Source organism: Genypterus blacodes, unplaced genomic scaffold (assembly GCF_046128005.1).
Source record: "Genypterus blacodes isolate CSIRO-AG114 ecotype Tasmania unplaced genomic scaffold, CSIRO-AGI_Gbla_v1 ptg000055l_1, whole genome shotgun sequence".
NCBI classification, from domain to species: domain Eukaryota; kingdom Metazoa; phylum Chordata; class Actinopteri; order Ophidiiformes; family Ophidiidae; genus Genypterus; species Genypterus blacodes.
The window spans coordinates 1,500,001-1,526,296 of NW_027466867.1; the positions used below are offsets into that span (position 1 = coordinate 1,500,001).

Below are 26,296 nucleotides of genomic sequence, written 5' to 3' on the forward strand. Positions count from 1 at the left end.
GAGGATTCCCCCTTAAAAGTTCCTCTAAGAAGACAGAAAAACAAATTTAGCAGCAATGACAAACCTTCACTTTCAAGCCGAGTCTATGAGCCGTCCGGTCACGCCGTCTCACAGATACCAGGTGAGACAGGTGAGACAGGTGAAGTCCACGGGTGGGCGAGCGTGTGCGACTCTGCAGACTGCACCAACCACAGCCAGGCGCGCCAGCATTTACCTTCCAGCAGCGTCAGCACTCCCCGGGACAAATGGGAGTTTTAAAAGCAGCGAAAGGCTTTAACGCCCTGCAAGGAAGACAAACCCCTGTCCCCGTCCCTGTCCCTCCCTCCATCACGCCTCCCCCGCACGCCGTCCTGTCTCTATTTCAGGACAAATCAAATGAAGACATTACCTCTGATTGACTCCGTCCGCCCCCTGCCAGTGTCTTTGCTGCCGAGCTGGAGGGAGACGAACAATCGCGGCCATTGATCGACGGCGGGCTTTAAAAATAGAGTCGTTGATGAGACGAGTGGAGGAGCGAGATTGGGATCTTCTGTCTTTTTCACCTCCAAACTGCCTTAATCCACTTGTGTAGGGTCGCAGAAACATTGCGTGTGGATCTGTGGAGTCGGTACAAATAAGAGATATAGAAACTTGATACATAGAAGAGCCACTTTCCTCCATCACCTGCATGCAAAGAACAGCAGAAATATGTCAAAATAATGATGATATCACTCTGATTCGTTTGATTTTTGATGCTCATGCACTCAGAGTACTTTAACGACACTCAAAGTACTTACAGGGGAATTACGCACCTCCCTGTGAGCAGAGACACTGTAGCTTTATGTTGTGATATACTGTAAAGTGTAGTTTGGGCGATGTGGCTATCAGGCAGCAGAGAAAAATCAATTTCTGGCAGAGGGATTGTTAACAAACAGCCTGTGTGTGTGCCAGAGCGAAGCCTAAATCTCCATACTCGTATAACGCAGCCGTCCTCTCTCTCTCTCTCTCTCTCTCTCCAGCAGCATGACGGCCTGACAGCAATAAGAAGGCGTCTCAGCATGTAAAGGAGGGAGAGAGAGAGAGAGAGAGAGAGAGAGAGGAAGGAGAGAGAGAGAGAGAGAGAGAAAGCGTCTCCACGACAGATATGTGTTTCATTAATCACACGGGATCCAGGCTCCATCTGCAGCGCGGGCCAACGTAAAGCCCCACAGATTGCGAGAAGCCAGAGCAGCAGGCCGCTCATTACAGGCAAAACATGCTCGCCATCATCACACAGGCTCTTTTCATTGCCAGAGCTCTCACCTCCTGATTACTCCCACTACCACACCTCCAACGTAGCTCAGCTCCGGCCTGTTCTGAATGGAGAACAGGACCAGGCTATGTGTTCCGACGAAAAACGACAAAGGGGCTCGTCGGCTGAAACAAAACGGCCAAAAACTAAAAGGGACAACAAAGGAAAAAGGATGAAGGGAGCGAATCATGTGAGAGGGAGCAGAGTGGGAGAGTGTAGGAAGGCACGAACACAGACGTGGGAAGGAGGAGAATACAATCCTCCAAGACTTCTCTGCTGGGTTCTGTCCATTATTAACAACGTGAGAACAACAAGCAGTTATAGGTTCTCATCCTCAGCTCTCCACGAGCCGAAAACCATTCAGATGAAGTTTTCAAACCCTGGTCAGACATTTTGAAGCAGCCATGAAGACGTTCCTGTGCATGTTTGTAGGTTATCTCTCTGAATCTGGGTGCTCTCTCTGTCTAAACCGGAAAAGATGACAACAGCGTCTTTTAAACCCCCACCATCCCGTCACAGAGTCTAGACCCAGTCCCAGCTGGGGGGAGGAGGGGGAGATTCATAAGCTGCAACAAAATGAAGACAAAATGCTTCCTGGCCGCCCTTGGCGTCTGAGAACAGATCTGCTACAAGGCTACGGGAGAAAGTGTGACGGGGTCTTCAGACGGTCACACAGCTCCGTCCTCTCTGAGCTGCAGAGGAGAGAACGTCTCCGTCTGTCCCTCTGCAGCGTCATCAGCATCATTTCACTTCAGGTTAGATGACAGCAGACATCGCCTCTTTGCACCGGGAAACCATAGATCTCAGTTTCACCTTCAGAAGGAGCACAGAGGTGATCAGAGCTCATTTAGAGGAGGAGAGAGTTGCTGTTGCTCCTCAGTTGACTGCTTGAAGCCAAAACCAATCACATGAAAGATAAGGAGATGACATCAGAACCTGAAACTACTTTCTTCAGTAGCTTGACCGTATCTCAGCTACTTTCACAACAATGTAGCTTTTGTAGTTACATACTAGTTTTTTTCCACAATCAGCTTTGTACAGTAGCTTGACAAAAGCTACTCAGCTACTCATGAGGTCGGGGTGGGGGGCTGTCAATCACTGCTCTACCTGCTGCTGTCCCCAGCTTCTGAACATACAGAAGGCTGCATAACATACAGTGTAAACACAACTGCCTGGACATATCCCAGCATGCATCACTCATCCCAGTCACCTTGCTAAGCCTTATGGGAGATGTAGTTTAATACAAACACATTCCTCACTGTGTTACTGAGATTCAAAGGCTATGAGACTATTAATAACTCAATATTGAGTTTACACTCCTGTGGCTTAATACTTTATTGACAGAAAAGCTTGTCCAACAGCTGAACTACTTTAAATGGCAAGAAGCTGGTAGGCTTGTGGCAAAATGGTGCAAAAGTTTGGGATCAAAGGTTTCCCCTCATCAGTAGGAGGCGCTGCTGAGACAGGAGATTTTCACAGATTATAGATTCTATGGAGGTTTTCAGCAGATTCTACAAAATGTCTCCGTCTCTAATCCAATCACTGGACAGAAATCTAACGAGGCGGTCAAATAAAGACATAAATAAATAAACATCTCAGTTCAGGTGAAGCAACTTATCGTCAGTCTCCTCACGTACCGGACCACATCACCGGTGAGACATCGTAGCAACTTTTCCAGCCAAGGACGAAAACTTACTGCGGCTTTGAACGCCTCACCGCCGCAGTGTCGGTCGGTGTGTTTGTGCCCCGCAGCTCCGCGGCCGTGAGTCCGCCCGGGATGCGGCGCACCGGGGCTCAACTTAGGCACTTCACCGCCTGCACACCACCGAGGGGGAGCAGATAAAAGCGCAACACTCTCGTACACACACACACACACACGTCAGTCACAGCTCCACACACACACACACACACACACACATACACACACACGGTCGCGTTTACGTGCCAGCTTACCGGATAGCGAGACGCTGCCTCTGAAGCGGGAGTGTGTCGGTCCGTCGCCCTGGCGGAGATGCTGAGATGCTGTTGCATGGCCGTTTGCTGCAGGCGACACGCTGATTGAGCCACTGCGGTCCACATTGATGCGCTTCCTCCAGCTCCGGTACCGATGCGGAGTGTGTGTATGTGCGAGTGAGTGTGTGTGTGTGTGTGTGAGTATGTGTGTGTGAGTGTGTGGAGTGGGACGTGATGGGAATAGTTCTGAAATGGACAGCTCCTCTCCTCAGGTTTATCACTGTCCACCGCGGCACACACACATCCTCTCTCTCTCTCTCTCTCTCTCTCTGCCGGCTCGGGCATGCCCAGTCTCTGCCTCTCTCTCTCTCTCTCTCTAAGCACCTATCGTGAGAAGGAAGGACGAGTTATTCAGGTTAAACACACTTATGTTGATCAAAACAAGCATTATAAAGCACACGCACACCTGCATTCAATTGTGCACACCTGAAATGTCACCTGCCTGTTCACTGCAGAATGCACCTCCTGTCATGGCTCCCAGCTGTCAAAACCTTTGTAAAAATGTAACAAAAATGATGTTTTATAGATTTGCAAGATCAACTTTTGGGCTGCCAGGTTGTGAATAATACCTTTGGCTTGTGTATATAAGTCTATATTGTGATATGTTTGTTGTATATCCATGACACTATATAGAAGACTTACCAACATTCATTACCATCATTATGTATTTTAGATTTGTGCAGATACAGGAAGGAATAAACCAAACTATACACAAAAACATCAGCGTCCATCTTGGTCAGAGGTGGTAAATCTGCGGAGAGGAGAAGAAAAGGCTGAAGAAAACACATTGGAACTAAAGCTTATGACCACAGGTGATGTTTAGGACAGAGAAGGACAAATAAAATGAAAACAAGTCCCTCAGAAGTGTTGATAAAGTTTTGGAATCGTCTGCTGCAGTGGACTCGGAGTGGAAATATGCAGCGTTTGACTGCCACCTGCTGGCGGAGAGTGGTACCGCAGCAGGCTGTGGGGATCAGTGAGGGCTCTGTTCTCCCTCCTGTCGTCAGCTGGTGAAAGGCTCTCTGTGCTGTGCTGCCTCTCACCCTCACCGCCTGTTTCTCCTCTCCCACTCTCACCGACAATGGCGCCTCTATTCGCAGCCGGGCCCTGCAACAATATATCCTCATTAAAGTGTCTGCTTTGATGCATTACACTGCTGAAGAATAAGGCACCATCAACACCTACCAGAGTACCTGCGAGCTCTGTCCAGCAGGGGGCGACATTTACATGCTTGCCTCATCTTATCACTACTATATGAACCATTCGTCCAATCGCCTCCAAACTTGACAGAAACATTGTTTAAGGGTCCGGAATTTACTTTGGGGGCTTTTCATTGGTATTGTAAATAAAATAAATGAATCCTGAACATTCCTGTATTAGAATAGGTCTAAAAAAATTCTGGATTAACTCCTATTTTTTGTTGTGAAATGCTGAGCGACACATAAACATGCATGTGCAGCCAGGAGTCTAAATATGACTCATTGCCCTTTGGCACAGACTTGAGAAATTGCCCATTGATTGCAACAGGAACAGGCAATTTTAGATTGCGCAATTGCACTACAGTAAAGATAAGGATCCTTTTACTGCAAATGTGGGTGAAGGTAGAATGTGGCTTTTGTGTACATGCATTCATACATAACATGTGTGTGTAAAAGCCATGTCCATGTTAAGATTAGATAAGAAGCTACACAAGAACAGAAAACTAATTTGCAGATTAAACTGTTTGTCAATGTAGAATCTTGAAATCTTTTATATTTAAATCTCTGTGATGTAAAATTGAAGTCACTAACAATGGAATTATTCCAGAGATGAAAGATAAATTCCTGCACATCTTAATGTGTGCGACTGTTGGGACACAGATGTGTGGACACAAAGGTTATCAGTGGTGTGTGTGGGGTCATTAACTCCGCCCACCACACCATCTACGTCTCAGCCAAGCCCCGCCTCCTCTCTCTCCATCACTTGCACGCTTCCTGGGTGGGATAGCGGCTAAGGTGCGTCAATCAGCCAACGACGGACGAGACAGACAGGAAGTTATTGTTTTTCTTTCATAATAAAGCTAAATCTGCTGAATGGGTAGGTAACTAATAGTTCGCTATCGCTGTAGCCACAACAATAAAACCAACAAATCTACAAGTAATGTATTCTGTAATATATTATTATACTTACACTTTTGAATTAATGCGTTATGGCGTTTGCAGAATGAACATAATTGTGTCGCTTTTTCACTTCACATTTATTTTGAAAGTCTCACCCGGAACAATTGCGTGTAGTATTGAGGATTGACAGATGCACTGAGGCAAAAGTACATCTGGGACCGCATCCTCCCTCCTTGGACTCTAACCGGTGATAAATCCAGCTCAAATCAGCTGGATAAAGGCGCTGCTGTCAGATCATCCTCCCTGGGCCGCTCAGGGACGCTCGCGTTTGTTGCCTCCTCCATTGCTGTTGCTACAAAACTTCCAGAGGCCGAGTTTGGCGGAAGAAAACCGGTAAAAAATGAACGAGACCGAGCTGCGGAACGCGCTGGGGGAGTACAATTTTGAACGATATTTCGATCAAAAATCGGCTCTGGATTGGATGCAGGAAAACTGGTGAGTCACCGAGTTAAAGAAAATACAACTAACCCAAATAACTAACTCAAATATCAGCCCGGTGGTCTCAGTCTGGACCACCACGTCCTGTCCGGGCTGCATGCCATGCGACAGACAGGTGACGCCACGCGTCCCCATATGAAGAGAATTCAGAATAAAACATGTGCGTCGACTTTCAGGCAGAAATCCACGGCGATTGAAAACGAAAGTCACTCAAACTGCCCTTGAAGGTGCACGATTACTGAAGGAATCTGAGGCTTTTATTGTGAAGTGTTAAATCATCTGAAACCAACCGGCGTCTGTGCATACATACATTTTTAATTCAGTATTTAAAAACCAGCTCACGCACAGTCTGCATGAAGGAATGATCAGATGATTGTGATGATTGTTGACTTATTGATTATTATCTGATATGAAAGATGATGTCATCATATTGTTTCTTTCCTCACAGTCCGATAACAAAGCTCCTGTGGTGGGGCAGTGATCTCCTTACTGGGAAACCTAGCATGACCACTTTGTTTTTTTACAGCGAGGCCCTCTTCTCTTTCTCTTGGTATTAGGCAATACTGAAACATAACACTGCTGCAGGAGTGTGTGCAGAGTGTGTAAGGGTGCTGGTACTTTACCCAGACCCAGTGTCTTATCAATGTTTGTACTGTCGTTTACTGTATCTAACCTAAAGTAACACGTGTAAGGTCAAAGGTCAATCACAGGGTTCAATCTATACATCATCCTTCTACATGGAGCAGCAGACAAATGATGCTGATGTGATTCTTTCCTCTCCTTTCCTTCATTTTACACACACACATGTAGTTCAGCCTGTGCGGTGCCTCTGCTGTGTTTGTGCTCCAGATGCACGTTAGCGCTGCCGTGTTGAGAGACTCTGGCTGCTCTCGCCCGTTTCACCTCAAAACAACCCCGGACTTCTGCATTGTTTACACGCAGCATGAAAAATGCGAGCCCATCCTAGAATAACAGGAACAACAAGAAAGATCACAGCTGTGCTTTGATTGACACCCAGGCTGCTGAGGTGTGTGTGTGGCTCGATGCTCCGGACCTGCATCAGCGTTTCTGCCGCTGAGTCGTGGAGTCATTTTGGCCATAGGCTCCAGAGAGCTTTTATTTGCTCATGTATCACTTCTCTCTCTAAGCACCTCTCTGCTGGAAGACAAGACGTAATGTGATGACAATGACGGAAAGACGAGCGCTAAGGGATCCACTGTCCTCCTCCTCCTCCTCCCGTCTGGAGTATCACCTGTCTGTCCTCCTCCGCCTTTCCATTGGCACCTTCTGCACCGTTTTACTATGTTTGTAGAAGCTACACTTGTGCAGGAATCCATACACGTAACACACACACACTCACACCAACTGTGACACAGTGTGATTAAAGGGGGGTAAACACGGTTACATCACTTCTCTGTAGTGTATGGAGGGAGGATTTCTCATATCAGCTCCTCTTGTCAAGCAGTTTTCATCAATCATGGCTCTCTCTCTCTCTCTCTCTCTCTCTCTCTCTCTCTCTCTCTCTCTCTCTCTCTCTCTCTCTCTCTCTCTCTCTCTCTCTCTCTCTCTCTCTCTCTCTCTCTCTCTCTCTCTCTCTCTCTCTCTCTCTCCCTAAGCTGTGTTTACGTGTGTGTCCCTTCAAAAAGCTTTGTTTTTCAGGTTCCCATCATGCATCCGTCTCCTCATTTCCACTGAACAGGTTGTTTCAGCTGGGAAAGTGGTTTGGACTGGACTTTAGGGTCCTTGCAGCCTTAAGTGGGTCAAGCAGCAGCAGCAGCAGCATCTCCTCCTGCCAATCAGCCTCAGTCGTGTGGTTCCTGCCTGAGTGACACCAGACAGGCGCCGGGCGTCCTCACGTTACGCCGCTCCGTCTCTTATTTTCCTAAAGTCAGGATCTTGATGTTGCTGTTGGTGAACACAGGTTTTGTCTTAATTATGTCTGGCGAGTTTCTCCCCTGAGCGGAGAGGCCGGCCGTCGCCACGATCGACACCGGCAGCTGTTGGAACGGAATCAGCAGCAGCACTCAGCCAGATTGCCTTAAATGATCAAAGTTAAAGCAACTCATCTCTGCTAATCTTTGTTCTTCAGGATTGTGCCTCCTCGTCCACTTGTACTCGTTGCTGTGTGTGACGGTGTGTGTGTGTCTCTCTCCCCTCACAGGAACAAGTCCTTCATGTTCTGCGGCCTCTACGCCGCGCTCGTGTTCGGCGGCCAGCACTACATGAGGGAGCGGCCCAAGCTCAACCTGCGGCGGCCGATGGTGCTGTGGTCGCTCAGCCTCGCCATCTTCAGGTGAGTGGCGGCCGGCGGCGGCGGCGGCGTCTAGCAACACATCAGCTTTTACAAGTCATGTGTACAAGGCACGATGAAGGCACGATGATGTTCGGTGCTGTTTGTCTCATAAATGGATGTTTAGAGGCACGCAGGTCTGACTATTTCTGCTGACGCGTCCTTTATTCCGCAGCATCATCGGCGCGGTCCGGACGGGGATGTACATGACGCACGTCCTCACCACCAGGGGCTTCCAGCAGTCCGTGTGCGACTCCAGCTTCTACAGCGCCCCCGTCAGCAAGTTCTGGGCCTACGCCTTCGTCCTGAGCAAAGCCCCCGAGCTGGGTGAGTATGGCGTACGGCGAGCACACTTTGACCCTGCGCTTGTGGGTAATCTGCCTTTGGCTCGACCCTGATCCTGATGCGTTTATCAGCCAGGCGTTTATCTCCAAAGCTGCTCCTCTGAAGGATGATGCTCGTTTGCCTGTGGAGTTCAGTAATCTAATCACTCTGCGCTCTCTGTCTCTGGTGCTCCTGCAAATGGAGGCAGACGCTGAGGTGGCTAGAAAATTCCATTAGTGTATGATTGACACACACACACACACACACACACACACACACACACACACACACACACACACACACACACACACACACACACACACACACACACACACACACACACACACACACACACAGGAAGAGCATCCTCCTGCTCTGCTCCTGGACTTTACTTCACATTCAAGTGGGATGAAACAGGAATCCACGTCTTTGTGAGTCCTCTGTCTCTTCCACACGCCGGAGCAGACATGAAAGGCGACCTCGGCCTGGACCTTGACCTTAACCTGACACCAGAGGATCTGAGGGCGTGCAGCTGTTGGACGTCTCAGGAATGAGAGCAGGTTGTTTAAAACGACTCAGCCCATCTGCTCTTCAGCTACGCCGCGGCATCGGCTTTCAATCCACAGCCACACACACCAGCACATTGAGATCAAATTGTCAGTGTAGTCCAGCTCTGGCTCTCACACACACACACACACACACACACACACACACACACACACACACACACAAATCTGCAGTCAGCGATTGAGCCTCTGCAGTCGTACTCCTGAACACGTCTCCTCTCCCTCTCCTCTCCTCTCCTCTCCTCTCCTCTCCTCTCCTCTCCAGGCGACACAGTCTTCATCGTGCTCCGTAAGCAGCGGCTCATCTTCCTGCACTGGTACCACCACATCACCGTGCTGCTCTACTCCTGGTACTCCTACAAGGACCAGGTTGCCGGCGGCGGCTGGTTCATGACCATGAACTACCTGGTGCACTCGCTCATGTACACCTACTACGCGGCTCGGGCGGCCAGCCTGCGGGTGCCGCGTCCCTGCGCCATGGTCATCACGGCCTCCCAGATCCTGCAGATGGCCATGGGCCTCACCGTCCTGGGCCTGGTCTACTACTGGATGCACGAGGTCAGCTGTCCGTCCAACGTGGACAACATCCGATGGGGCTCCCTCATGTACCTCAGCTACCTGCTCCTCTTTGCTTCCTTCTTCTACAACACCTACCTCAAGGGCGCCTCCGCCGGGAAGGGATCCAAGGCTGAGTAGCTGAGTAGCTGAGCCGGGCAGTCAAACATTGTGCCATAAGTAGGAAAGACCAAACATGTTGGGACATGAGCGCATGATGAGACACAACCTGTTCACCGGTTGGCCTGGGTCCTCCTCCCTATGATACCACATCTTCACCTGACTGTTCTAGGCGTCTGTAGCTCCACACACACATGTTAGGACAGGTGAACTCAGGACCTCATGATCCTCTGGAGAACGGAGCTGGTGTGTGTGTGTGTGTGTGTGTGTGTGTGTGTGTGTGTGTGTGTGTGTGTGTGTGTGTGTGTGTGTGTGTGTGTGTGTGTGTGTGTGTGTGTGTGTGTGTGTGTGTGTGTGTGTGTGTGTGTGTGTGTGTGTGTGTGTGTGTGTGTGTGTGTGTGTGTGTGTGTGTGTGTGTGGAGGTGACACACACACACACGCGTCGGCAACATCACCTCCGAGTGACGTTCACGCACATTCCCTGTTCAGACAGCCGTCCCAGTTATCACCACGGAAACGCTGATACACTACGCTTCATATGTTGTGTTTAGACTGTGGTTCCTTTTCCTCGTTTTGTGTTCTGTGTTATGTTTACACACTAAGCACATTAAGTCTTGCCTTGTATACCTCAACTAAGGACACACACACACACACACACACTGAACATACCCCAAACCCACTTGCCTGAAGAACTTTCTTTGCGATGTTATCATGAATGCAGCCCAACTCGTCCGTGGCGACACCTTGGCGACACTCTTTCCCCCTTCATGAACTCGTCTCCCTCAAGCTCTGAAACACACACACACACGCACACACATCGTTAGGCCCCGAGCCAGCAGCAGCCTTACAGAAGGAATCAGGGGAGCTGCACGATGCACTGATGATTGATGGCCGATTCGTGAAATCTTGAGGTGCTGAAATGTGCTTAAACTGGGCTGCTAAGAAGGATAATAAAGGGGAATTACGCTTCTGAGGGGCGAGAACAAGTGCACTGTATATAAATATCCTACATATATATTTATTTTCTTAATATTTAGTCGTCCACCCGGTACATGTACGATCACTTTTGTTCCTTTTCCCCCCGAAATTCTGACATATTCATGAAACGCTGCCGTCCTCTTTACTGGCGTTCATATTTGATCCTTTTAAGTCACGATTCTATGCACTGTAGACAAATTGCCTAAGCACAGTAGCAGCTTCGTACTCTGACCTCTGAACTTTATCTGGTGGAGGTTTGTCCTGCCGTCTCTGACCACTATCGCTTTACGTCCTCAGTCTACTGCAGCTTCACTCCTGTGCATTTTTAGTTGTAATACTCATCTGCTATTTACACCTTTGTGATGATTTTGGGCCCTCTGTGTTTGATTATGTAACCAGAATGTGAAGATAATGTTGTAATCCCCCTCAGTTTGTTCCACCACTGTAGATCTTGAAATAATTTTTAAGGTATTTGTGTGCCAAACGACGCTTCTGTCATCGTTTTGTTGTTGTTCTCTGTTGTGTGTCAGTGTGAACAGCGTGCACTCGTGTCAGTCTGTGTATTGTGTTTCCACACACACACACACACACACACACACACACACACACACACACACACACACACACACACACACACACACACACACACACACACACGTGGATTCTAAACTGTCGTCGACTGCAATGGAAGGGAAAAGGGTTCAAGGGCTTCGATGCTTAATCGTGAAATGTTCAAATAAACATTCTTGATTTTAGTGTTTGGTTTCATTTCTCACAGCTCGGGTGATCATAAGATACGGGGGTACTAAGTGACCATGCAGGACTTTTAACATTTTATCATTCACCAGAGCAGAAGTACAAAAAAGGTTGAGGAATTTGTCTTCTCGCAACGGGCGCCATGGGAACCCAAACCTCCTGACTCCTGCAGCCTGGAGCCAAGCGTGTTCGCTCCCCTGCTCGCTGCCACACAGGCTGTCCTGTAAATGTCCAGGCTGAGATATGAACTGCTGGGAAGCGGTGGGTTGATGGAGGACAAAAGCCCGCTAGACAAAACACTGCCTGCTCAGCACATTAGTCTCACCGCTGTGGGCGGTGACATTAAGGGGACGTGGAGGACAATCCCCCCCTCTGAGGAGCTGTGAGACACATCACCAAAGCACCACAGGATGTCCCCTTAGAGACCAGGGTCACGGCTGCAGGGGCCTCTGCCAGATCATAACAACACCTATAGAATCTACAGTATGAACAGACTGAACAAATACTCATGCAGGCACAAAGCACATACCACACACACACACTCACACAAGGCTACATCAGGTGAGTAAGCCATTTAACAAAACATGCAGACTGAGATGTAAACTGTGAGCATCATGCAACTAATAATGTAAACAACAAGAGTTCATCCCTCTGCATTCGTCTTGTTATTACATTTGCAGGCCTAAAGTGAAATATGTGACATAAACAATAAACACTTTCTGGCTCTATCTCTGTAAAAATTAAGGATGCGTCAAAAGTGTTTGAATGTTCAATATTCAGCTCCACTTCTGCCCAATTTCTTGCAATGTTAAGAAATCTTTTTGTAAAACCCTTGGATTCAGTTCATAACTTTTTGAGTAGACAACACACAAAGAAACAAGCTGTTAAACATGCAACAATGCAAGATGTGTTCATTCACAATCGCTCATAATGTAAATAAACGTCAGAATAAAACTCTTACAGTGGACGATTTGACTCATAGCTGGAAACACACATGTGGAAGTAATAACATTAAAGATGGCTCTGTTCCACTTAGTGTGCCAGCCAGCCAGTATGCATAACTGGAAAGGGGCCTAGCACTGTGAGACTTATGGGGAACGCAGCCATTATTCATAAATCAACCTTAGAGACGAATACACATAAAGTTAACATAAAATTAAATGTTTTGGTGAGCTTTCTATCGCGCTCTACAAGCATTATTATCCACCATCACGCCACAAATCGCCCCATGGTCAGACTCTAAAGGAAGGGCTCTGGCGCCCCCGTGTGGCACAAATGAGCTGCCACCTTTCCCCCTGAGCTCTGAGTACAAACCCGGTAATGCTGTAAACTGGCGGGACTTAAACACAACTTAATTGAAAGCAGCTGTGGCGTTTTAAGCACGAGGCACACTGAGGGCCACGTGAATCACAGGCGGGGCCTTTAGGTGCTGGCGAAAATGTCGGATAAAAGAGCATTGAGAGTACATTTGTAAGCTAATGGGAATTTCTTTTGCCCATTTGCTAGGCGTGAAGTTGAGGTTTTACACACTTACTTGATTTTAGCCATCAAGAGAATAAATTTCACTCATAACGAGGCGTTTATGAGTTTCTGTTGTCAGCTCCTGTGAGAATTTACACACCTGATCATAGTAGTGTGGTGACTTAACCTGGCAGTATCAGTATCAGACTCTAAAGCTTTAGAATTGACAGTGATGCCTTTGAACTAACAAGGTGATGACATCCAAACTTACTTGATTTTCAACATGTGTCACATTTATAGATTATGAAATGCCACTCACCCCGTTCATCAATGGCTCTTACAATAGGTGTCGACTTTGTGTGTGCTGAGGCTTTTTGTAGCACCCTACATAAATGTTACAGACAACTATAACAAACTAAAAGTATCTATTTTTTTTAAAGCAGCCCATTTAGCCACCAGGAAGTGTTTGAGGGCCCCAAACTTTAATTTAGGTTGGTGCCCGTTTATCTGATCAGCTCCCTTTGTGGCTTTCTGGAGACTGTAGGAATTAAAGGTTTTATAAACAAAAGGAATACGCTGTGCCATCTATTTTGGTTCTTTGTTTACCCTTTCCTATGTGTAGATGTTTTGTAAAGAATAAACAGATCAAATGTAAAACTTACATTTCTATTCATTCAGGCACCACCGTGTCATCATACTGTATCTTCAACGGCCTTTTGGGAAACAAAAGTTTACGAAAGGCACTCGAAGGCATCTTGGTCACTTTCTCGGAAAACATGCGAAGAAGAAGAAAAAGAAGGAAAAAAATAATCGCGATTCTTCATCTAAAGTTACTGTGAAGGTTTCTATCGCTCAAGTTGTGAAATTTTTTTCCAGGAACTGAAGAACAAAACTTAAAGAAAACAGCCGTTCTAAAATAATACCAGAAATAAAAAATGTTTTTTTCTAATTGACCCTCTTGACTTTTTATTTTTTCTTCTTTCTTCTCTCTACTCGTTTTATTTTAATTTACATTTGTTTTGCACTATTTAATAAACTCATATTTTCCTTGATCATTTTCTTCTCTTCCAGCTCTGCAAGTTTATTTATTATTTTTTGCATTTTTTTCCAACCTGCTTTATGTCAAACAATAATCAAAATATCTCATCTGAATAGGTGTGAAAATGATTTTACGCACAAAACAAACTTTTCAGAAAAATATGGAACTATGTGCTGTAATAAGTGTGTAATATATAAAGATAATAAGTTCAGAATCGGTACTTTGGTCACGTTTTGCTCTCTCTCTCTCTCTCTCTCTCTCTCTCTCTGTCCGAGGAAGAGGAGGAGTTTTCTTGCCTCCATCTGTGTCTCCACGTCGGATCATAACAATCCGAGGCGCAGATGTGAAGCTCGGTCAGGGCCAGACGTGGAAATGGGTGCCGATGGGCGGAAATAACGGAATAAACCTCCAATCTTCTCCCCGCTGTGATGAATCCGAACCGGACTCGTGATCGACCATGAACCCGTTCGCCGGGATCCGTACACAGGAGTTCGGACTGGCAGCGACTTTTTCCAACTTCTCCCCGGGAGCCTGAGGCTTTTCTCCGTCCGCGGACACCAGGTACGGAGAGAGGAAACGATCGGCGGCGTTAAAAAGCGTAAACGCGTGGAAATGAACCAAAAACTAAACTTATACTAAAATAACAAATGAAAATCGGTGCAAATCCGTCGGAACATTACTTTAAATCCAAGATTCTGTCTCTTTCGTGTTACATCCGTTTAAATCTCGTGCGTTTGTGCCTCACAGAAACAGTTTTTTGTCATGTATTTGCTATAATCAGGTTAAAAATAGATGGAAATAGAGTCAAACAGAACATCTCATCCATTCTGACCAGCTGTGATTTATGACGTTAGGCTGCAAAATCTGTGACTTCCGCCAGAAAACGAGATCAAATCTGCTCATGGATCCAATCTGTGGTTTACAAAACAAACGACTAACTAATCTGTGTGTTACTGTAGTATTCCTGTAGTATTCCTGCTGCATTAGAGTGACTCCGGGCCCTGTTGTGTGTGTGTGTCTGTGTGTCTGTGTGTGTCTGTGTGTGTGCGTGTGCGTGCGCGTGCGTATACGCTCCTTCAGACTCATTGAAACTGTGGATCTGAGTTGAAGGTGTCCATCTTCTTCTAGGTGTCCATCTGCCCGTGGTCATCATGTCCCTATGGATGATCCTTCCTGTCAGTCTTCCCGTCTTCACCATCACTGGAATATGGGTCGTGTAAGTACAAATTCTACACGCACACACACACACAGCCTTACAATGTTACTGGGCAGCGATTCTCCTGCAACCGTGAGCAAAACTGTGTGTGCAAAGGTCACGTATGTTAACCACGTTTCCTTTTTTGGAAGCACAGAGTGACGGTTTGTTGTTTTACTCAGATAGCGTAGGAGTCTTCATCCCTCGGATTCCTCCTGCCTGCTCTGGCCTGTGGCGCTTCATCTGTCCTCTCTGTTTCTGCTCTGTCACTTTGCCCCCCCCCACACACACACACACACACACACTCACACACAGGCAGGCAGGCAGGCAGGCAGTGGTTCACATCTGTAGTTCTTCGCATTACAACACACGGAGTTAAGAGCTGCTTTTATGGTGCTAATGAGCTAAAGGGGCTGTTGTGATGAGGAGCCGCTCTGCATCTGGCAGCCGCTCTGCAGGCGACAGGTGGTGGGACCTGTCTCACTGAGGGAGGGAGGGAGTCGGTATCACCCACAGGTTCTGAGCCTGGTTACAGAATAGAGCTTGAAGTTATACGAGGTAACTACTACGAGCGTTAGTACTCACTGTGGTCGTTTGTAGAAGGTTGTTAGGGGCAACGGCTTGGGCAAGGTTGTTCCCAGTTTCTCAGAATCTTCGATCAAAGCCCGCAGAGAGAAATCAGCCTAAAGGGGCAAAGGGCAGTAAAAAAAGCAACAATAGAGTTTGCGTTTGTTAAACGCCCGAAATGATTGGTTGATAATCCTCGGTTGATTTTCCAATCAAGGGAGGAAGAGGAGATAAGGAAGGTCGTCTCTCCCTCAGGTGACGCCGTCGCTCACCTGAGAGAGCGGCACAGAAGAGTGACCTGCGGTTCAGGGTTACATGCTTTCCCTCTGGGTTGTGTGTGTGTGTGTGTGTGTGTGTGTGTGTGTTTCTCCAAGCTTCCTGCCGCCAAAGCAGAAATGTCAAGCGCGGCAATAAAAAGTAGAAGAAGAATCTCTTTGTAAACGTCCTCACCCACGCTTCCACTCTGCAGAGTTATTGTTGTAGGTTCTAGACTCTCTGGGAATTTTACAGAGCTGCAACAAACCACAAATCTGGGGTGAAATGTTTGCTCCGCGCCGCTCTTTGTTAGTGACTGAGCCACTTTATCCTCTGCAGGGCCTTCGTCTCGCCGTATCGGTGATGAAGATGAGCCGGGAGGAACTTTTGTTTTGTACTTTCACCCGCCCGTTCCTGTGTCTTCCTCTCTGTCCCGTATCGCCTTTCCACATTCCTCCCTGTGAATGGATCCAAACACACACACACACACACCTCCACAGCCAAGGAGCTTTTCACACCTTTGCAAAGGAGGCGTGAGAGTTTTTCACACTGGGTCTCCAAAGCGTTGCCTGTCTGAGACGAAGGCCGTAACCTCACCAGACTGGGACCGGGACTGAGCCACTCTGCTTAGTCAGCATGCGACCCAGAAGTGACGCCTACTCGCTTTATTATGGAAGAGGGTTCCTGTTTGTCGACCGTTTATGTAATACCTACAGCGTAGACTTCAGAGGATAACACACACACACACATCCTGGAGAGCCCTGTGTGTTAACAATACACTCAACTACAAACACAAGAGGATGAATCAGGTGGGATCAGATTGAATCAGAAACAAAACAATGTCAATTAATGAAAATCTGTATATAATGAACCTTAAATCATTCTAAATCTCGCCTTTGGCTCCATACACTTCTGCTGCTCTGAGTGGAGGTTTGTTGTTATTTTGTAACGTTTTAGCTTCGTCCTGTGAGTTATTAGTTTAATAAAGACGCTCGGCCTCTGGCGCTCTAAACTGGCAACTAAACTCTGTGATAAGAACCTCTGAGCTACATGATGACGTTTGTTCTCAACCGTAGGCAAACAAGTCTGATGTGGGGGATCAATACGGGCGTACCGATTGATTGCGTCATAGAGTATCAATCCTCACACGCTTTGAGACAATGTGTGTTTGCAGAGTTGGTTATTGTGTAGCTGGCAGATTTAAGGAAGGAGAAGAAGAAGAAGAAGACGAGGAAGGTCTCCTAAGTTGTCAGCGGTGGTTAAAGTACAGCTACCCAAGCGTCTCTGTTGACGTACGGTTCTTTAAAACACCTTCTATGACGTAATCGCCTTTTAGTTAGACCTGTTGAACATTAATGAAGAGCACAAAGTGACAGAGGAGGAAAGTAACCGATTACGTTTTCTGATATGTGACGTACTTCGACTGCAGTCGTTTGGTTTTGCGTTACTTTCCACCTCGTTTCTGCATTTCGTTTCTGCGTTTTCTGCATAACTCTATTATTTCTGCATGAACTTGCTGCTGTTGCACATGAAAGCGTCTACATTAACCTGATGTACATTGAACGCAGCACGGAGCCGATCAAAGTGACCTCATCTTGTTTCTTTCTCTGTTACTCTGTTGCAGATACGCAATGGCCCTGTACAACCAGCACGTCTGCCCCGTGCAAAACTGGTACGACACACACCTGCACACACACACACACACACACAGTAGTTGTAGAATGGTTGTTCACCCAAATGAGTGATCCGAACCCTAAAAACAACATCGTTATCCTTTTAAAATGCCTCTTTTGTGCTCGACTCCATCAAGTCGCCGTCTCTCCGCCTTCAAATCAGCAAAGTCGGCCGGAAAAAACAAAACTTAGAGGCTCTCCGTCGCACAGATGCCCACTGTGAACGCCACGGAAACAGTCAAAGGAAAACATTGGTTTCTCCGCTGGTATGTTTGTGTAACATGGAATCCAGGAAAAGGTCGTACGAGTCAGGCTGCGTTCGCGGGAAGAAATAGTCCCGTCTTTCCTCATCAACACGCCGCACTCGCTCCCCACTTCCTGGCCCCGTCTGACGCAAGGGAGGCACGGGATCGAGAGAGGTGCGAAGAAAGGTGGGAGTGGGGGGAGTGTGTGTGTGTGTGTGTGTGTGTGTGTGGGAGTGTGTGAGAGAAACATTTGGAATCTCTGTAAACTCTGCAAACAGAACAGCAGCTTCTCTCCTTCTTCTCCTCCTCCATCTTCTTCTTCTTCTTCTTCTGTTTGGAGGAATGCTGTAACATCTGCGGTATGCGAAAAGTAAACACAAATCAAAATCGCTCGGCTTTCAGATGAATAAACGCCGCGTCTTCCCGCCTGGTACGGGAAAAACAAACCAGCGAGCCAAAGAAAGTAGAGCCGCCGTCTTCATCTGGCGGTTATCGGCTCCACGTGTGTGTAGACGTCCGTCGGCGTGTTTGAACATCTGGCGTCCCCGCGCAGACGTGAACGAAGCGGCGGCGGCATATTGGTTTGCATTATTCACGAGACGTTTCACCTACAAATCCATCCCAGGTTAATTTTCTACTTTCATTTGCGTGGGAGTGTTTTCCCAAAAGTGTCCATTAACTTTGCTGAACTCTCTGGACTCCATTATGAGCCACTTAGGGTGAAGGAGGGAAGATCGTGAGTCTGTGACCTTTGATCTCCGTCACGTGACAGATACCCAGATAGAACTGATGTGTTTATACTAAAGCCATGTGTGTGTGTGTGTGTTTACAGGCTCTATAACGAGTCATGTGAGGAGCAGCTTCCACTACAGAGGGGTCCTGTACTCTGCTGCACCCTGGACAATGTACCTCTTATCAGGTTGGTGTTCAATTCCACATTTCCTCTTTGTAGGCAGCAGCAGCTGCCGCCGCCGCCGTCTTCTTCTTCTTCTCTTCCCTGTATGCGATCCTTGCAAAGACATGAAACAATGGCGCTTTGTTGGTGCACGAGTTGCTGAGTTCGCTTCAGACCACAATGGTGAATCGATGATGCAATCCACTGAGGAGTCTCTGGTTCTCGAGTCGAGGACGCAATGTGACTGAGAGGAGACACAGCAGCTTGTCCTGGGTTGTGGTCGGCTGTCCCTGTGTTCTGCCGTCTGGCTTATTTTAAAGTTGTCGCTTTATTTTGAAAGGGACACAAAAAGCAACAGAAAACAGGAAGACGTCAACGGTTAAACTGGGAAAATGATCCTCTCTAACAAGGACTAAATCTGATCAGGCTCACACACACTCACAGAGCAGAATGTGTGTGTGTGTGTGTGTGTGTGTGTGTGTGAACGTAGCTGGTCAGCCCATTCATAAAAACATCTTAATTGCCCGTCTGAAGCCACGTGAGCGACGCATGGATCAATGAGTCGCTTCACATGTTCCCAAACGTAGGCGACGCCATGCAGGAACAGTGTGTGAGTGTGAGTGTGTGTGTGTGTGTGAGTGAGTATGTCAGCCATGTGAGATGAGCCCACACATGCCCGCCGCTCAGCTCGATACAGGGGGGGCCAGGAGGTCAGGAGGAGGGGGGGGGCCTCTTCACCTCGACAGGAAGAAGAGCTTTTGTTGTTGGTGAGGGATCTGTCGCCATGCCGATCTGCAGGAAACGCTCCTGACTGAGCACAAGGAGAGAGAAGAAGAAGAAGAGTGTTTATCTGCAGATCAACTGTCTTCACTCTGCTAAATATGTGTTTGTGTGTGTGTGTCCGTTTGGGCTGCGTCATTTCCCGCCCCTGTGTGTCTCTCTGCCAAACTTACTTCCCTTTCTTGGAAAACTTCAGGAAAATGTTTTTTCCTTTTATTTTGGAATGCCTGAGAACAAACCGAGTGCAGCTCAGGAGGCACGATGGGAAAACAGAAAGGATGTGACAGACAGCTGATACGAACATGCAAGTCAAGGCCAGAGCCTAACCACAACCTCTCCTCCTCTTCCTCCTCTTCCTCCTCTCTCTTTCCATTGCAGCAAGTGCGGAACGTTGCCACCCGAAAGCTGCTTCTTCAGCCTCATATGTAGCACCGGCTCCTTCATGGGTGAGTAGCAGTGTGTGTGTGTGTGTGTGTGTGTGTGTGTGTGTGTATGTTTATGCGCCCTCACCTACTGCACACTCACTGCTCTGGCTGAACAGAACTCCTTGCACTCAAAGACTTGGGGCCTGTTTTCGCAGCTGTAGGGGCTCCGGCCAAGTCTCTGTTCCACTCTGAGTCCACTGCCAGGTCTCACCCATACGGCCCCCCCACCCCCCACCCTGCTCGCTCGCTCGCCCTCTCTCTCTCTCTCTCTGTAGGGAAAATGTACCCTAGGCCCTGAATGCTTCATTCTCTGTGGCCTTGTGTGTGCCTCCCATGACCCTGCGAGCTGCCGTCTCCTGACCACTAGAGTGTGTGTGTGTGTGCGCCAAAAGAGAGAGTGTGTGTGCCAAATCTACTCTCAACCGGCTATTCTTGGGTACTTTGCATGCAGTTCATTGCCCAGCGGGTGAATATAGATTTTTCTCCTCCTCTCCTGTTGCAATATTTACCCGGCTCGATCTTTGTTGGGATTCCAAGAGTTACGGCGGTGAAATGACCGTATATGGTGTGGCGACCTCACGGCGACTGAACTCTCTCTTCTTCCATGTGTCCGGTTGTGCGAGTTCAGAAGCTTCGGCGGCGTGTTTTGTGTGCACCTGATTGATTGGCTTATCTGAGCCCAGGTATGAGCTCCTCTCCCGGGCCGCGTGTGAGGACACGTCGTCATGGATATGAGTCTCTCAAGAGATCCGTCTGCTGGATCAGGCGCTCTCTGGCTTCTTGACGTCAACCAAGGCTCAACCAAGGCTCCAGATACAAACGGCTTCCATCAGAACTTCCTTAAAGCGGTGTGACGCAGCTTCGGTCTCGGCCCGTGTGAGCGAGCGTCTGAACGCAGCAGATAGGATCTTAGGAGATGACGAGACAAAACTGCAACTTCTCCTTAAATGTCATTTCCCACCTGTTTCAGATCGTTTTTTCTTTCTGCAGAAAACGCCGGAATGTGCCAGTGTTTTAACGAGGCCGTTAACTGGTCTGAGCCGCTGCTATTTACCTTCACACCGGCCCGTTAACACCCAGCCTGCAGACCGCTGCCGGGCTTCAACCGTCGCCTCCATATTCTCATTAAATAAGCAGCTGAGTTCCATTTGCAGCTATGTAACAATCAAAATACACAATCTTTGATACAAGTAGATACATTTACTCTGGTGTTACTTTGACACGACTTCATCATCATCAACATCTTCCCACTTCCTTCCTTCTTGCTGATTTGGAAGCATCAGAATCGAGCCGCCATCGAACTCTGAGCTCTGGAGCGCCTGTGACGTAACAATGCTGGCTTCAGTCTGGCTTTAAGCACAAGACGTGAAAGAGAGCGTGTGTGAGAGCGCACGGCAGGTACACACAGTTCAGACATCAAACGCCTTCCTTTTCTACTCGCTAACAATACCGGGGTTTTTCATCGCCAATAGTAGTTTGTTTGATTGCGAGGCGTGGTGTGAGAGGAGAAGAATGGCGATGCCTGGAACCCCGCGGCTCTGAAAAGCAGAGCCCTAGCTGTGCCGCTGGCTCCGCCAGGTGGGCGGGGCTTGAGGGACACGTGAAGCAGCTGTGATGGAGCAGTTTGGCTCAACAGGCTAAACATTCACACAAACACTGGAGTGCACATTTACCGCCAAGTACGGCTGCACTTCCTGTTCTTACTCATGTAGTGACAGTAAGTGACTAATCATTTTCCAAACCAAGAGCCAAACTGTAAACACTAAAAGCGCCGCTGGTTGTGTGGGCCCAAGACAGAAGACGTTGCTCATTTTCTCATCATCCGTTTCTCTCTTCTTGTCCCCTCTTGTCCCCTCTTGTCCTCTCTTGTCCTCTGTTGTCCCTTCTGTCCCTTCTGTCCTCTCAGTGATGCTCATCAGCCTGCTGCGCTACGCCAACGTCATCGAGAAGAACCAGAATTGCGTCCTCAACACGGCCGGCCTGGCCACCGGCTGGATCTGCGCCGCCGGCCTCATCATGGTGGGAAACTTCCAGGTAAACCTCATCGCTCGTAAACTCCTCCCACACCTAAGGGAGCCCGTTCCCCCTAGTGGTGAAGGGCGGTATGAACTACAGATTCAGACCAGTAGAGGGCGCTGCAGAGACGTGATAGTTTATTTTTCACCGACTAATTAGATCCCCGCTGCTCCTCTAAACCATGGTTGTGTTTTCCATAAACCCACGTTGCGTAATTCCTTACATAAGTTCCAAACATTCACAAACAATGATAGCAATTTTCTCCGCCTCCGGCTATTGTAAGTCCCAAATGTTTTGTTAGAAATTGAATTTGCGCCTTTGATCCTCTTCCATGACCGTCACAGTGGGGTAGTGTGTGTGTGTGTGTGTGTGTGTGTGTGTGTGTGGGGGGGGGTATGGTATTGTTGAAGAAGCACAACATGCAGCGTCAATACTGCAAACGCCTGAGAGTAGAGAAGGATTTTATCTTGGCTGCCATGGTGACGGACAGCCAAGCTTCTCTCTTTGGCCTCTATATAACATAAACATGAGTAGGTAACATTAGAGGCCGGCCACTGCAGAGAGAGCACACATACACACACACACACACACACACACACACACACACAGACGCTGAGCCAAAAGCCAAAAGCCAAAAGTCCGATCTTTGCTCCTCTGTGTTGAAGCCAAACGTGTCATTTACTGCAGCATCTCAGCAGATATGAGCCATGTACGTACACGCAAGCAGGTTAAATGCACAGGAACACACGGACACAAGCACATACATGTACTCAAGCAGCCCACACACACACACACACACACACACACACCGGGCCTGAGATTATCCACGGCCGCAGGTGATGTCTGTGACATAAAGGACATGAGTGATGAGTGTGTGTGTGATGCTGGAGGGGTGTTTGGTGTGGAATGTGTTCAGCTCAGAGTGAAGACGGTCAGAGAGAGAGAGCGAGAGAGAGACGCATACCTCTGCCAAGGCCGAGTCCTCTTCTTCAAATCTCTTTCATGTGCAGCAACAAAACTTTGTGGCTCTTTGGATTCTTCTTCTTCCTCTTAAACTGACGAGCTGAAATCCCTCCAACCAAAGAACAGAGGAACAGAGGAATTTACTATTGCTGACTTTGGCGCCTCGGCCTCTTTAGGAACAAGCAGCGCCTGGCGTTCCTTCAGGGGGGATTTCTGGAAAAGGTGGAACACTACATTTACCGGCAATTTTAAAGGGGGGCTGACAGAGCTGTTTGATGATGTATAAGTGCTCCTGCCCCTGCTCCTGCTCCTGCATGTGTGTGTGTGTGTGTGTGTGTGTGTGTGTGTGTGTGTGTGTGTGTGTGTGTGTGTGTGTGTTAAAGGTCACAGTCGTGGGGAGGCCTTGTTTCCTTCGCCTGGGCCTCCATCTGCTTGGCTGTTTTGGCCGACGTGTGCAAAAGCTAAAACAAAGCAGCGCTCAGTTCTGGGGTCCCTGGGCTGGTGGTTAAAGGAGCAGGGAGGGGAGGGAGGGGGGGGGTGGGGGGGCCCGGTCCCCACTTTGTACCTCAGGGGGAAACTCCACCCCAACCTCTGTCCCCCTCCTCCTCCTCCTCCTCCTGCTCCTCCCCTGGTGATTGGCTGGCGAGCTCCTCCTCCCTGTGCGTGCTGCCCGCTTACATAATGAACCTCAGTGTGCGCCTCAGAGTAAACATGGCAGCCGTCCCCTCGTGTAAACGCGCCGCAGTCACCACTTAATATTTACACGCTGGGGCAGGGATGTTGATGTTCCGAGTCGGCATTACAGGAAATCGTAGGAAAACGAGATTGTAAGAAAAGAAGGAGAAGGAGGGGCGTGAGCGAGTGGCGGGGACGTGAACCTCCTCGCTCACCGCCCATCAGCAGGCATTCATTTCCTCCGCCAGCGTCTCGGCGGTTTTGCGTACATGTAAATCAAACAGGATGAGCGTTTAGTCGTTCCTTGTGTCGCTTCCCTGTAATTACACCGACTGAACAGCTGTGTGGGGGGGAGGCTCCCACTCCCACAATGCACCTCATCATTGCACCAGCTGCTGTACGTGTGTGTGTGTGTGTGTTTTAGTCTCTGGATTTCACCTCAGATACTTTAGACATGCACCGCCGCACTAACACCTCAGATTGTGCTGCACCTGGCGTTTCCCTTGTTCCCGGTTGAGTGCGTCTGTCCGCCTATCCTCCTGTCTGTCCGTCTGTCTGTCTGTCTGTCCGTCCGTCTTCCCACTTTGTTGCTCATGGTGTGTGTTCCCGGGTGCAGATTGTCCTGTCCCGTCCCGTCTCCTCCTCGTCCTGTGACGTTCTTTGTCAGATAATATTGTTACAGTCATTACTCAGAGTGCCGGTGTAAGGTCATGCTGACTGTGTGCGTGCTCATGTGTGTGTCTGTGTGTGTGTGTGTGTCTTACCGCGAGGCCCCACAGGGAAAACAAGAAGCCGTTTTGCTGATGCGATGGACACTAAATGTGTTTTTCGTCTCCTCTCTCTCTCTCTCTCTCTCTCTCTCTCAGGTGGATTACGCCAAGGTCCTGCACTACGTGGGAGCCGGCGTTGCTTTTCCCTCCAGCATGCTGTTTGTCTGTCTGCAGTCGGCCCTCACCTACAGACTGGCTAAAACCCAGGAGGAGTACTGGGTGGGACACCTTCGTCTGCTCATGGCGCTGGTCGGCCTCGTCGCCCTGGTGCTCAGTATCCTTTCAAACGTTGAAACACAACAGGCAACAATGTTTCTCTCATGAGTCGCTGACGGAAACAGATTTGTAACTGTGACTTTGGAAACAAGGTTGCCAGATCTCGTGAGGCAAACAAGGAGCCAGGTCGGTGAAAACAAAGCAAAAGTGCGTCACATTAGAAGCAACAGTTAGGAGTGATATACCCGTGACCAGCTGGTGAAACGAGAATATATAAGTCAAGAAAGAAGTCCAAAGTGGCTTATAAGAAGAGAACCTGGCAACCCTGCATATAAAGTCTTTAGATTGATCTTCTTGTTGATGTTCTGTCCTCCTTCCTTTGTGTTGCATGGCCCCCTGCTGGACAAACATCAGTGTTACAGCCCTGTAATGTGTATGTGTGTGTGTCTGGGCTCTCTCCACACTGTTGTTCCTCCTTGACCTCTGCCTACCAGGTGGCGTCTTCTTCGGCCAGGAGAGCTTCGCCTTGCAGCACACCTCCGCCATCTTCGAGTGGATCTACTGCATGCTCATCATGTTCTTCTACGGGACGTTCGCCTTTGAGTTTGCGAGCATGACGGGGGACACGCTGGTGGTCCTGTCCAGAGGGGGAGGGGGAGTGAGGGGCTTCTCCGCCCCCGACCACAAGGCGGAGGTCGCTAACGGGCCAAATCACCACCAGCCGGAGAGTTTGACTATGCTGTAACTCGGTCAGTCACACGGAGATCAGCACACGGACAAATCTGGAAGGCCACAAAACGGAGTCGGTACCCTCCTGACCTCCTGCTGGCCCCTGCCCTCCCGCATGTCGCCATGCTCACTGCCACACATGGCGACGGCGCCAAAAGCTACTCACTCAACAGAGACCAAAGACTGAAAGACCTCTACGCTGCTCTGAGAGCTCTGTGAGCTAGAGCTACACTGCAAAAATCAATGCACAATAATCAAAGTGCCTCTTTGAACACAGAGGTCGGCGCACAGACGTGTATGCACACACACACACACGCATGTACAACGTCCATCATGGCTCCGTTCAACACTTAACAATCACTCAGATTTGTCGACTATAGTTGCTTTTGAAGAGATCTAACATCCACAAAGTGCCTCACACACACACACACGCACACACACACACACCACACACACACACACACACACATCCTCACAGAGGGAAACATTACTGCTTTTGTTTTGATGTTCAGGCAGAACTCAACATTGTTTCTTCTCAGGAAGTTCTGTTACTTTATAAAGCTTCACTTGTTGCCTTAATAAGGGATTTGTGTCAAACACCTCACACAACAGATTCATGTTTCAAATATGCCAAGAAATGTTTCAAGTGATTGTTACAATACACACACACACACACACGTTTAAATGTTCACAGTTTTGTCATTCTAAGCCACTTATGGTTGATGAAGCTATTGAAGTCAAGGTTGAGATATCCTAAGTGACCTTTGTGGCCGTTTGGTTCAAGTCTGTATAATATTACAGGTAAGTTCTGTTGTATATTTTGCCTTAAGATTGTTGCCAAAAAAAGTTGCCAGTTGTGTTTTTATTGCTGTCAGTGACAGTGACGCCCAACAGCTTTACCAGGACCAAACTATAGACAAGGT

The 26,296-nt window shown here is 48.3% G+C and overlaps 3 protein-coding genes across 4 annotated transcripts in view; 2 read left to right on the plus strand and 1 right to left on the minus strand.

Annotated features, from left to right (window-relative positions):
* The window catches only part of LOC143001815 (PH and SEC7 domain-containing protein 1-like), a 49,385-nt gene extending 35,671 nt beyond the window's left edge, over positions 1-13,714 (minus strand). Inside the window, exons 1-5 of one of the 2 annotated variants that reach the window (XM_076151624.1) lie at positions 11,795-13,714; positions 10,420-10,524; positions 3,926-4,390; positions 3,710-3,774; positions 3,224-3,607 (exon numbers count right to left, since the gene is read on the minus strand). The gene's annotated coding sequence lies outside the window, so the exon portion shown is untranslated. Of the gene's footprint in view, positions 1-388; positions 597-3,223; positions 3,608-3,709; positions 3,775-3,925; positions 4,391-10,419; positions 11,764-11,794 lie in introns of those variants that run through there. The other variant, XM_076151623.1, reaches the window with a different exon arrangement.
* On the plus strand, positions 5,554-10,558 carry LOC143001816 (very long chain fatty acid elongase 6-like). Its single transcript, XM_076151630.1, has 4 exons — positions 5,554-5,877; positions 8,042-8,173; positions 8,346-8,497; positions 9,326-10,558. The coding sequence occupies exons 1-4, from the start codon at positions 5,783-5,785 to the stop codon at positions 9,754-9,756; spliced, it is 810 nt and encodes a 269-aa protein (XP_076007745.1). The 5' UTR covers positions 5,554-5,782; the 3' UTR covers positions 9,757-10,558.
* Positions 13,715-14,259: 545 nt separating the features above from the next.
* LOC143002064 (transmembrane protein 150A) lies at positions 14,260-26,205 on the plus strand. Its single transcript, XM_076152000.1, has 8 exons — positions 14,260-14,530; positions 15,098-15,185; positions 17,611-17,658; positions 18,737-18,823; positions 19,958-20,025; positions 21,911-22,038; positions 24,525-24,702; positions 25,139-26,205. The coding sequence occupies exons 2-8, from the start codon at positions 15,121-15,123 to the stop codon at positions 25,387-25,389; spliced, it is 825 nt and encodes a 274-aa protein (XP_076008115.1). The 5' UTR covers positions 14,260-14,530; positions 15,098-15,120; the 3' UTR covers positions 25,390-26,205.
* Positions 26,206-26,296: the final 91 nt, after the last annotated feature.